Source organism: Nematolebias whitei, chromosome 17 (assembly GCF_014905685.2).
Source record: "Nematolebias whitei isolate Nwh7 chromosome 17, NemWhi1, whole genome shotgun sequence".
NCBI classification, from domain to species: Eukaryota; Metazoa; Chordata; class Actinopteri; order Cyprinodontiformes; family Rivulidae; genus Nematolebias; species Nematolebias whitei.
Window position 1 is genome coordinate 2,654,533 of NC_056514.1, and position 12,380 is coordinate 2,666,912.

General features: G+C 40.7%; 1 protein-coding gene across 1 annotated transcript in view; it reads right to left on the reverse strand.

The window, feature by feature from the left end:
• The window catches only part of tmem94 (transmembrane protein 94), a 99,567-nt gene that overhangs the window by 76,377 nt on the left and 10,810 nt on the right, over nt 1-12,380 (reverse strand). Inside the window, exons 3-9 of the mRNA XM_037691550.1 lie at nt 10,534-10,762; nt 7,404-7,609; nt 3,968-4,116; nt 3,700-3,802; nt 3,511-3,597; nt 2,615-2,731; nt 2,456-2,512 (exon numbers count right to left, since the gene is read on the reverse strand). Coding sequence (XP_037547478.1) covers nt 2,456-2,512; nt 2,615-2,731; nt 3,511-3,597; nt 3,700-3,802; nt 3,968-4,116; nt 7,404-7,609; nt 10,534-10,762 — 948 coding nt within the window. The remainder of the gene's footprint in view (nt 1-2,455; nt 2,513-2,614; nt 2,732-3,510; nt 3,598-3,699; nt 3,803-3,967; nt 4,117-7,403; nt 7,610-10,533; nt 10,763-12,380) is intronic.

The window sequence follows — 12,380 nt, forward strand, 5'->3', positions numbered from 1 at the left end:
AGCACAGAATGTCATGATATCAGCTCCCTGCCTCCTCTGCTCTTTGCCACCTGCAAGTGCGCTTGGCCACGCCCACTTCTGAGATCTGCATACAGAACAGCTGATCAGCTGCAGCAGGAAGTTTATCCTGCAGTATGGGCTATACAAAGGTGCAGCAGGTGCTAAATAGTTTTAAAAAATTTTTTTTATAAAAATTCCAAGCTGATCGTGTGGCTCATCTATCAATCAGCCAATTGTGTGTCATGTCCAATCTTATTTTGAAAACCCGTGATAGAGAGAGTCTGTGATAAGCAAACCGCGAAGTAGCGGGGGGCTACTGTATACAGTTTCTTTTTTATACTTTATATTTTTTGCTATTTTTGAGTGTAATGAAGAACTTGACTACATCTATAAAAGTTAAGTCTGGTCCTCTGGACATTCAAAAAACAAAACAAAACAAAAAGTAGAAATGTTTCGTCTTTCATCCAAAAGACTGAAGAAGACTGAAGAAGTTTTTCAGATGAAAGATGAAACGTTTCTAAAAAATTTTGTTGTTTTGTTTTTTGAATGTTCAGAGGACCAGACAAGTTTTTTTAGATTTTTCTACCTGGATTATTGAGCATGCATCAGGATAACTTGAGTACATAATTTCATTCCACCTCATGTACCACATGTGATGCGAATGACAATAAAGTCACCTTGAACCTTGAAAAATAACAAATACAAAAAGCAATATGGACAAAATAGGAAGAAAATTAAGAAACTATAAAAAAAAGTAACTGCGTAAGTCTAAAAAAGCAAACATTGTGAAACAGACTAAAAATACAGAAATTTAGAAATAAATGCATGCATAAAATAATAAATACAGGTCAGATATGTAACATTATTTCTTTACACTTCAATGTAGTTGTAGGGTCATATTCCTTTAGAGTATATTCCTGGTTTGGATGAAAGAAGAGTCTGGTCCCCTTCCTGTGACGGCTCAACACAAGTTTGGATCAGGCTACAGTAAAGCGATTTCAAGTGTTAGACCAGACCAAAAATACAAGCATCTCAATATTTTAACAACTAAACTGTGGTTTTGATGTTGGGTTTTAGCTTTAATTTGAAGGTCTAAAATTAAAATGTTTACATGTCAAATCCATGATAGATAAACAGAGGATACAAGGAGAGGAACCCTTAGAGAATCACCAACAAATAGTTTGATTTCCAGTCATGCAGTGGAGGCAGACAAACAAACATGGAGAGCCAGGCACAAACTGGACCATCTCTTTCTGTACTGTACATATTGTTGTTGTTGTGACTTTATCTTGAACAAAGCAGAAAAGTGATACTTTCATTCAAACAACCAGTGGACTGTGGCAGCTGACTTTTCTTTTAATGACTAAAACAGTAAAAGTGAATGATGTTTTGCTGTAATGGTACAAACAGAAACTGAATCCATAAAATGGAAAACAAAAATCAGTTTCACACTGGATGACAAAACTACAGCAATGTAAACAAATTGTAAACAGTCAGATTATGGATAGTATTTGCTGGGTCTTGGTGAGATTTTCAGATGTAAATTAAGGATACAGTGGGTAAAGCATGATAGGTCCACAGTAGGTTTTGAGCATGAACTAAACATCTGCAACAAGGCCAAGGTAGTATATTGTATCTCACTGAGCTGCCACTTTTGAGACTAGTTGCTAAATGGCATTTACAGCAGGTCTCCAAAGTAAGCTACAATACAGTTTTCAAGTTGTGCACATGAAAACAGACTATCGTTTTCAGAAATTGACTTAAAATATGGACACATCCAATAAACACTTAATAAATTTGCTTATTTTCTCACCAATTCCAGTTGCCGACTAGTTTCCAACAGTCTCAGCCTGAGAGACTAGCCTGGTCATTGTGGTGGCAGCATATTATAGACCTTGGTGGAGCATGGGTGAGTGTGGCGGCAGTGTATTCGTGACATGGGGCACAGGTACAGCAATGTGGTTTGGTCATCAAGGAATTACTGTGATTGTGACAAAGTCATGGAATCAACAGAGCACAAAGTGATACCTGTTTGTAATCGTATGCAGCAGTAAGGTCAAGGGAGCAGTCTAGTGATGCTTGCAGCACGGTGAGGGCAAAGAAAGTAGCAGGAAAAACCTATTTAGTGAGCTCTAACTTCTAAAGGTGGATCCAAATCCCAGAATTCAAATAAAATATACGAACACTCGCCAACAGACTAGGAAACACACAGACACATGAAAAATCAGGTGGTGGTCTGAATCAGAAAAATGTTGCTGAATGTTTCCATAAAAGAAGATTTAAGGATGCCATTGGAGCTGAAGGTGAGCGGTGGTAAAAGCTGTGCCTTGAGTCCACAGGTGGGGAGGGAGATTGCAAAGTGGTGAGCACAGCGAGGAAACACAGGCAGGTTTAGGTGGAGCTGAGGGGTCAAGCGAGCATGTGAGGGGTAAAGCGAAACGGTGAGAAGTTATACCTGCCAGGAAACAACTTCCGTGTAGCTGCTTAGAGTATCCTCAGAGAACTTAGCAAGCTAGGGCAAGAAAAGAGTCTAGTTAAATCACAGGGGGAGGAGTCCGTGCTTCTCCTCCTGTGTGTGTGTGTGTGTTTGTGTGGGTGTGTGTGTTTCTCTCACCAGGCCTGCTGGCGATGCACGGCTGAACTCAGCAAGAACCCTGGCCTCTCCAAAAGCATTTACCAGCACCCACATCACAGGAAAGAGCAACAGCAGGATTGGCAGAACACCCATCAGCTGCAAAACAAAGTGTCAACTTACATCCAGTTCCCGCCACCTGCTCAGTGACCACCTCGAATTACCAACAAATGACAAAGAACACTCATATAATCACCACTTTAAACAAGTGGTATGTTGAAGTTCACCTTCGCTGAGGGAAGTGAATAGTGAATGTTTGTCGTTTTCAAGATTAGTGTTTTTCTGGACTGGAACTGAGCAGTTGAACAAAAGTTATACTGTGAATTCAAATAGAGGTACTTTTGTTTGTGCTTGTCCCAGACAGCGCAAAGTGACTGAACTCAGTGAATGGAGGCAATTTTATCCACGACCACACACATTGGCGGAGTTGGGGGGTGGCCAATAGTGGCCTTGGCCCCCATAGATTAATCTTTGGCAAATCAAAGGGCCTCCCAAATTATTTGATGGAACTAATTTTAAGCAATTTAAAAAGTAGAAAGCATAGATTCCTCAAATAATTGGAGTGGTCACAGTTTATATTTATACACACACACATTTGATAATTATTATTTGATTCACATCCTTTCAACTTGTGCAGTTTTATTTCACTTTCATCACTTTGTTTGGGTGATTAACTTCTATTGTCGGTGTTCGTTAAAGGATGCATGATTTATTTTATCCAAGCTGTTGATCTCCCACCATAAAAAAGGAACACTTGAGCTAACAAAATTATTTATCTCCCCTAACTCTCACTGACACTGCACAGAAAACCTCTTGGATAAAATTCAGATGAGAGAAATGTATTTCAGATGCACATTTGTAATATGGATGAAATTTACCTGAAGCTGAAGAAAATTGTACATGGCAGGTGTGAGGCTAGGGGCACCACAAATAAAACGAATAGTGTTTACAAGCAGGAACGCCACCTGTAAGATGGAAGAAGAGACAGAGTCACATCATATTTGTTATTCTAAATGCCATGTAAATAAAAAAAATAAATAGAAAAAACAGAACATTCAAGTTCTCACCAGAACAACAGGACAGATGAGTTTTGTAATGATAGACTGTACAGTAAAGCGCTCATTATCCAGCACTGTGACAGGTCGGGACAGCGCCTGCTCCAAACTATTTCTGTTGAAAAAATCAGTACATTTAAATTTCAGTACTTCAGTCTGTATAAAACTAGAAAACAACAAGAGAATCACTTAAAAGCCAGAACATCGTAATACTTCAACAAACAAAAATTTAATGTTTACTTAGTATAAAACATTATAGATTGGAATAAATATTCCTTACTGGACAAGGTCCAGAACTGGAGTCCGGACCACTCTAAAGAGGCGGTGTTGATGGGGGCTCTCAGGTCCTCTGTCCTTGGCACGAGGGGAAGGTGGAGGAGAAAATGGGGGGAATAAATCTCCTGGTTCCAACACTATGTGTTCATCATCCTTAAAAAAAAAAGAACCAACCTCAGTCTCAGCCAACAGAAAAGTTTACTGAGCAACAACTTCCTGACAGCAACAGAGAGGGCAGTCAGAGTTTTGGTTTGGAGACAGAAGTTACCAAATTGATAGTTAAGCATATTTTATTTAAATCTGCTTCTTATTTAGTAACAAGGTGTCCAAAGTGACTAAAGACACTACCGGTAAATCAGATTCTCTTAAGTCCTTTAACAGTAGGAGTGGGAGGTAATGCTGTTCAGTGTTTCCCCTACCATTATACAGGCAGGGTGCCCCACCCGCCAACAAAACTGAGCACCCCGCCTACAAAACTGAACTTGCCCCTCCCACCCCCACCCGCCACTGACATATCACTAAGATAGCGGTGCAAAATACAGGCTCTCTAGCTAAAAAGGCAAAGGCAGCACTCACATTGCCTCTTCCCTCATGTTGAACGCCTCCCGCCACTGCTCAAAAACTGTTAGTACAAGCTGCGCTCAGACATGTCTCCGTCCCCCCCATCAGCAAAAATCATGGATGAGATGAGCACCCCGCTATGGCAAGTTAACTAGGGGAAACACTGCTGTTATTTAGCTACACTAGGGTATTCAAAATAATATTGGGATTTACCTGTCTAAATCACGCTGAGCATCGGAGACTCATTTACAAGTGAGACCTGTTATTTAAGAGGTTGTAAATGTTTAAGAAAATAAGTTCAGACTAGACCAAAGAGAAGTTTGTGTCTGAATGTTTCTAGAAGCTATGCTGGTGAAGATTCTCAGTCATCCAGGTCATGATCAACAACAAAAAAAAAACTTAAAAAAACAAAAACAACTGGACTTCTACAAGGACTTCCCATCCAGGAGGCCTTACTATAAAGCTTCCTGGATGGGAAGCAAAACGTCTTCAGCTTCAGAATAGAAGTACAGTTGTTTGTGTTTTTTTAACCTAATTTTCCTAGGACCTATGCTGTCAGTGGAAATTGCCCCTTGTAGGGCCTCCCAAGGCAGATTGGTCCTAGGACACAGATTCTGTCTCTTGCCCAGACGTTTGTTACCGGGCCCCACTCTGGATCCAGGCCAGAGGGAGGAGCTTGTTGGCAAGTGCCTAGTGACTGGGCTTTTACCCACGAGGTTTGGTTGGGCTCAGCCCAAATGAGTTACATGGGTTTGGCTTCCGTGGGCCAACCACCTGCATAAGGGGCTATACAATTACAGTTGGGTGCATGGTGCCATGGGTAGCAGCCAAAGGCAGAGGCTTTGGCGCTCTGACCATAGTTAACCAAAGCTGGCTCTTGAGACATGGAATGCCACCTCTCTAGTGGGGAAGGTTTCTCAATTTCATTGATATAGGCTGGACCCTGTTCCACTCTGCAGTTGTTCAAGATGAGAGGCTCTGACTGGTGTAGACCAACTTATGGATGGTGTTTGGGATGAGGTTATCCATCACAAACACATGCCAGGCTGCAGATCAATAAAAGACTTTGTAGTTATTTCGTCTGACCAGCAGCTTTATGTTTTGGACACTCAGGTGAACAGAGGAGCTGAACTGCCAACGGATCACCAACAGAAGGTAAGTTAAATCAGATGGCAGGGTAAGATGCTGGAGTGAACCAGTAGATCCAAGTAAGGGTTTGTTGGGAATGCCTGGCGGAAGAACCTATCTAATGGGTCTTCAACTCCCATCTCCAAGAGAGATTCAAATGCATCCCAGCAATGATGGGAGACATTCAGTCCGAGTGGACCCTGTTTTGTTCCTACATTGTCAAGGCTGCTGCCTTGAACTGTGACCACAAGAATGTCTGTGCCTCTTGCAGTGGCCATTTTCTAACCTGGTGGTGAGAGGATGTCCATCAGGCATCTGAGAAGGGAAAAACAGAACTTTATCAACACTGTGAATACTGTTGACCTCGACTAGTGAGGTTGACAAGTAGTGAAGAAATACTTATGAGAATTTCTGAATCTCACGAGAATGTTTTCCATGGAGGAAGCGGAGTTGGGGCACTTGGGGGTTAGGGTCCATCCATAAGTGGAATTAAGGTTGCAGAGGTAGTAAAAAAGCTCCAGGTGAGGACGAGATCTGCCTCGAGTTCCTCAATGCTCAGTATGTTGCTGGGCTGTCTTGGTTGACACGTCCTTGCAAAATCAGGTGGACATCAGGGACAGTGCCAGTGGATTTTCTTTCTTGCCAGAGGGGCTTCTGTACAACCTTTCTGTTTAGGTTAATTTAGGGGTGCTGGAGAAGAAAGTCCAGCTGATGGTCAAAACTCAGATTCAAAAGGAACAATGCTGGATTTACCCTGGCTGTGTAACACTGCACCAACTCTTTACCCTCACTAGAGCCCTTAAGGGATCATGAGAGTTTGCCCAGCCAGTCTACATATGTTTTGTGGATTTGGAGAAGACATTCCATTGTGTTCTTCAAGGATTAATTGGGGTGGCTGCTGCTTCGTGAGTATGGGATTGGTGGTCTGTTTCTACAGGGAATTTAAAATTATATTAGTATTAAATAAAAATCCATAAATGCTCTAGGGTCTGAGATAATGATTCACTGACAAGCTGCATAAAGCTGGTGAGCCACAGTCTGAAGTTATAGCATCTTTTTAAACTTAAAAGGAGTTTAAATGTTATTTAAATTGTTTTTAAATTTGAAATGTGCAGGATGCTGCAAATAGGAATAACTTTTGATTTTTATTTGTTCAAAACAAAGTCAAAATTTCTTTAATGTCATTGGTACCACATGTGGTACACGTGGTGGAACAAAATTATGTACACAGGGTCCCAGTTACATCCAACAAAAGTATAAATTGTAAAGAAAAACAGTAACAAGATCTAAGATATGAACTAAGAAACACGCTTATCTAAGAATACAATAGAACTAGTAGAACAAAAACAATACAGTGAACAGCAGCACGAACATGAGTCTGTGTGAGCAGATGAGGATGAATGAGCACAGCAGCATGAAATAAATCAGCAGCATCAAGATAGAAAAATGTAAATGTCTGTAATAAATCTAAAAAGGTTTCTTCTTGTTTGACTAAAATATTTATAGAGATTTTTAGATTAAAAATGAAAATAAAGGCAAAATGTGTAGAAACACAAATGATTTTAACTACTAATCCTGGCCTGGAAAATACTCAAAACTAATTCCAGATTTTTTAAGGATTTGTAAAAACTCTGCAAATTTTATCTCAAGACATTAATGAGTAAATGAGCTAAACAACACTCAACTCCACAAGTGGATCAGTTGCTTAATGGATATTGTATGAATAAACAGCACAGCAGCTTCAGTGTCACCTTGATGCCTCTGAGGGATGCAAACGCCTCCTGGCCAGGTCTCAGAGCAATGATATCTCCTTCCACCAGCAGACTGACGGGCAGGTTAACCAGCTGAGAGTCACGATAGGTCCACTGAAGAGACCATGAGGAGGACGAGGGGATGAACAGGTCCGGGTAGACTGATGAAGGCCACTGCACTTCACCCACACACCCTGACAGATAGTCTAGATTTAAAAATGGACAGAACCAACAGGGGAAGGTGAATACTGTGCAATAAATCTTAATGAATATAGCCACAGGGTCACTAGTGGGGGGAAAATGAACTTAATGAAGCTAATGCTTAATTAAGAATATGTAGTTATTTCCATGATTATCAAATAATTGAAGACCAACACCTTGAGTAGCTCTATATCCCATTGATCTTGACACTATCTTAAGAAAGAAAAATCACTAAAATATTTAAGGTCATTCATTGTACCATTGACAACAGTTGAAAATTGACATATTTTTACAAGAGATGGAAAAAAAGCACTAATCAACCAAACTGAGATATTTTTTTTGAGAGCTACAAATATTTGGAACTCCTGACAGTTTTTGTGGGCTATAGATTTCCTACCTATTGGTTCACAATCACCAGACTTGTTTAAAGTTGAACCACATTTATCTGTTTTCCATTAGAAGGGATAGTATTCTTCAAACAAATTAGAACAAGAGTAAATACGCCTCCACCATCTTCTTCCTAGACCTGAAGTTACAGGTGACCGTGACCTCAGTGACTTCAGTGACCTGAAGTGACTCAAGTAACTAAATTACAAAAGGTGCCTCAGACAAAAAGGTTTCATTTGATGCTTTGTTTAAACCAAGACTGCATATTGCTTGGTGGTCACCGAGTTTAACGTCGACATGAAACAATGACAGCAAGAAAACTGTATATGCAAGGGATAAACTGGGAAAAAAACACAAGCTTAGCTCTGACTGAAACTGAACTCTACAGACAAAATGAGAGCAGCAAACAGATGTAGTGTCAAGAATGACGGTAATCTGAACAAGTCATCTGGCTATGTACATCTATGTCTATGTGCATCTATGTCTATGTGCATCTATGTCTATGTGCTATGTGCATCTATGTCTATGTGTTATGTGCATCTATGTCTATGTGCTATGTGCATCTATGTCTATGTGCTATGTGCATCTATGTCTATGTGCTATGTGCATCTATGTCTATGTGCTATGTGCATCTATGTCTATGTGTTATGCGCATCTATGTCTATGTGCTATGTGTAGACATACAGGAGTATTTTGAGCTGGATTCGAAGGTGAACCGGTAACCAGTGCAGTGAGGCCAAAACTGATGTAATGTGCTCTCTTTTGCCTGTACTGTTTAAAAATCGGGCTGCTGCATTCTGGACCAGTTGTAGTCGTGCAATGGAGGTCTGACTGATACCAAACAGGAGTGAATTGCAGTAATCAAGCCTAGATGTAATGAATGCATGTATTACTGCCTCCAGGTTATTTTTGGACAATATGGGCTTCAGTTTAGACAGCCGCCTCAGTTGGAAGAAACATGATTTAACGATCATGTTTACTTGATTGTTAAGTTTCAGGGAAGGGTCCATTATCACGCCCAGATTAGTGACTCTTTGTTTTTCTGACAGGGTTAGAGCGGAAAGGTCGATGCAGTGGTTTGTGATCGTGTCATTGGGAGGAAACAACATGACTTCAGACGTCTTTTCATTGAAACTTAAGAAGTTTAAAGCCATCCAGTCCCTGATGTCAGCCAGGCAGTCGAGCAGAGGTTGAATAGAGCATGTGCCATTGTGTCTTACGGGGAAGTAAATTTGACAGTCATCGGCATAAAAGTGGAAGGGCATGTTGTGTTTCCGGAAAATAGCACCAAGTGGCAGCAGGTATAAAGAGAATAGGAGGGGACTCAGGATGGACCCCTGCAGAACCCCCCCCCCCCCATTTAAGCTCTGTCAAGAGTCGTTCAACTTCTACATTTTCAGCAAGAGGACTTACAAGAACTCAGAGTTCACCTAGGCCTGTCACAATAAACAATAACTCAAATAATCACATGATAAATGAAAATTATCGACCTTGTTTTCATTTATCGGCTTTATCGTTTCTTTGTGTCTCTCTCTTTCTACTGAAGACACTGGATGACAAAAGGCTCAACTCCGGCGCTCTTCACTGACCCCTCCCTTTCTCTTTAAAATCCATTTTAACTGTCTAAAATCACGTTTTTGGATCATTAAAAGCAGCTAAGCTGAGAAGTTAAACTACAAGCTAAGCTAACAGGCCGACCTCGGGAAAAAACCTCCGTCTTGTCGAAGCTCCAAAATTCACGGTTGAAACCCGTGCCTTCGAGTAAAAAGTTGTTTTTCTCTGAAAAAAGAAGCAGAGAACTTTTATTTACATATTTTTTATTAAAAGCTTTGTGTGAAAAATGCTCTGCTTAAGAGCTCAAACCACATGAGCATCCACCATTTTGAGAACCAAAGAGAGACAGCCCATGTCACGTCAGAGGGCCTCCCTCCCATTTTTCTTCAAGAGACACGCTGCTCCTCTCTCACTATCAATCCTTCGGTTCAAATAGTCTTATACTGCCATCTTGTGGTCAAAAAAGGTACCACATGTAAAACAAATTAAACATTTCTTCTTAAATTTAACGACAATTACTAATTATTGTCAAATTTCAAACAATATTATCATTTATCGCAATAATTTCTGAGACAGTTAATTGCCCAGTAAAATGTGTTATCATGACAGACCTAAGTTCACCTGCCTTTAAACTGATACAACAAAATATTTCCAGGAAAACAAACAACAGCTTTAATTTGTCAAGACAGGTACAGCTTTTGTTGTAGATACAAGTCAATGGTTTCTGGAAAATAAGGTTGAGAACAGCTGGTACAGCACACAGATCTGGCTGCATAAAGTCCCAATTTCATAAAAACTGTCTAGAAAAAACAAATTAAAACAAAATAAAAATTATTAGCATCATTAGACAAAGCTTACATATGTTTTTGTGCTTTAATTGAAGCCCAGAAAAGAAAAAATAATTAAAGATTACCATGTAATAACTTTAACAAGAAGCACTAAACCTAAAAATCTGCTGCAGTCACAGGATTGAGCCTTCGTGACTCACCACTGAGCTGTGTGGTGATGCCTTTGAGGCGGCGGACCATCTCAGTCTTCTTCAAACTCTCCTGGCGTCTGACAAGCAGCAGGTTCAACAAGAGGAGGAAGAACAGCGCTGCGGCGTTTACCAGCTCGATGCCAGAGCTGCGGAGTGCAAAGAACACACAAACTGAAGAACATTCAGTGATGGGCTGTGTGCACGTGTAGATTTTCAGTTTTGCCAGACATGGCAAACCCTAAAAATGAAAAAAGGCAACAGGACTTTGAGAGAGATGTTTTAGTCACATGCAAGGTGTAAATTCAAAGGGAAAATGACTGGTTACCATACTAAAAGCTCCACTGTGAGTTTTAGAAAGCTGAAGAATTGTTTCTTTGTTGTGTGTGTATTAGTGATGTGCGGATCGATACTAAAATATCGATGCCATCGATGCCATAACGTTTCGCTCTAGAATCGATGTTTAAATCAAACTATCGATACTTTTGATACTTCACTCATTTCAGGTAATGCATATCATTAACAGGAAGATGGTGGAAAGTAACTAAACTATTGAGATCTTGTCTAAATGATACACGGAGGGAACTACTTTTTCTTCCACCCGAGTAAATGCGTAATGCGTTTAAGCGAAGCGGCACGCTGCTCGTCAGTCAGTGTAGACACAGCAGCAGAGTTTAACAGAGTCAAAGTGTTGTGGAGTTATTTCAGCTCCAGAAACAGCCAAGAAGTGGTTTGTGAGGTTTGTGGAAAATCTGTAAAGCGCTGTAGCAACACAACAAACCTTGTAAAACACTTCCTGTTAAATCACAACACGGAATATGAGACATTGATGAGGTGGACAGAGGAGGAGAGCAAAGAGTCAGGTGCTGCTGCTCTGGAGGAGTCCCTCAGGGATGCAGGACTATCCAGGTCCAGAGGGAGGAAATGTGGAGCTTTCAGCAGTGCTAAGAACTGTGGCAGTTGGAGATGTTCAAATTAATCCATCCATCCATCCATCATCTTTACCCGCTTATTCCATTTTGGGTCACGGGGGTCGCCGGTGCCCATGTCCAGCAATCACTGTGCGAGGGGCGGGGGACACCCTGGACGGGTCTCCAGTCCATCACAGGGACACATAGAGACAAACGAGACAAACAACCATTCACTCTCTCATTCACACCTAGGGACAATTTAGTTACCAATCAGTCTAACATGCATGTTTTTGGTCTGTGGGAGGAAACCGGAGCACCCGGAGAAAACCCACGCATGCACGGAGAGAACATGCAAACTCCACCCAGAAAGGCCCCTGGACCGGGGTTTGAACCAGGGACCTGCAGGCTGAGAGGCAGCAGCTCTACCAGTTGCACCACCGTGGTGCCCCTGCATGAGTTCAGTTTGGAGTAATAATATGTGCATCACTGAGATAATCTCACATGGGCAAAAAAAGCTTAGATTTATTCAGGTATGGTTTCATAAAGAAATGATAATTTAAAGTGGATTACATGAACCAGGTGTCATCAAATTATACAGAGCAATGGTGAAAAAACAGCCTTGGTGAACTCTGATGAGGCCACTGCATCAACATACTCCTGATTAAAATAAATAAATTACTTTGTCCTGCAATCTTTATGCAACTTTGATTTTAATACACTACTTTTTTAGGTTTACCAGACACATTAGGCATATTTGCAAAAAGTATCAGTTTTGGCATCGATACCACCGATACTTGCATGGATTTTCCCCGGTATTGTATTGGACAATAAAATCCTGGTATCGAACAACACTAGTGTGTACAGGTCCTTCTCAAAAAATTAGCATATTGTGATAAAGGTCATTATTTTCCATAATGTAATGATAAAAATGAAACTTTCATATATTTC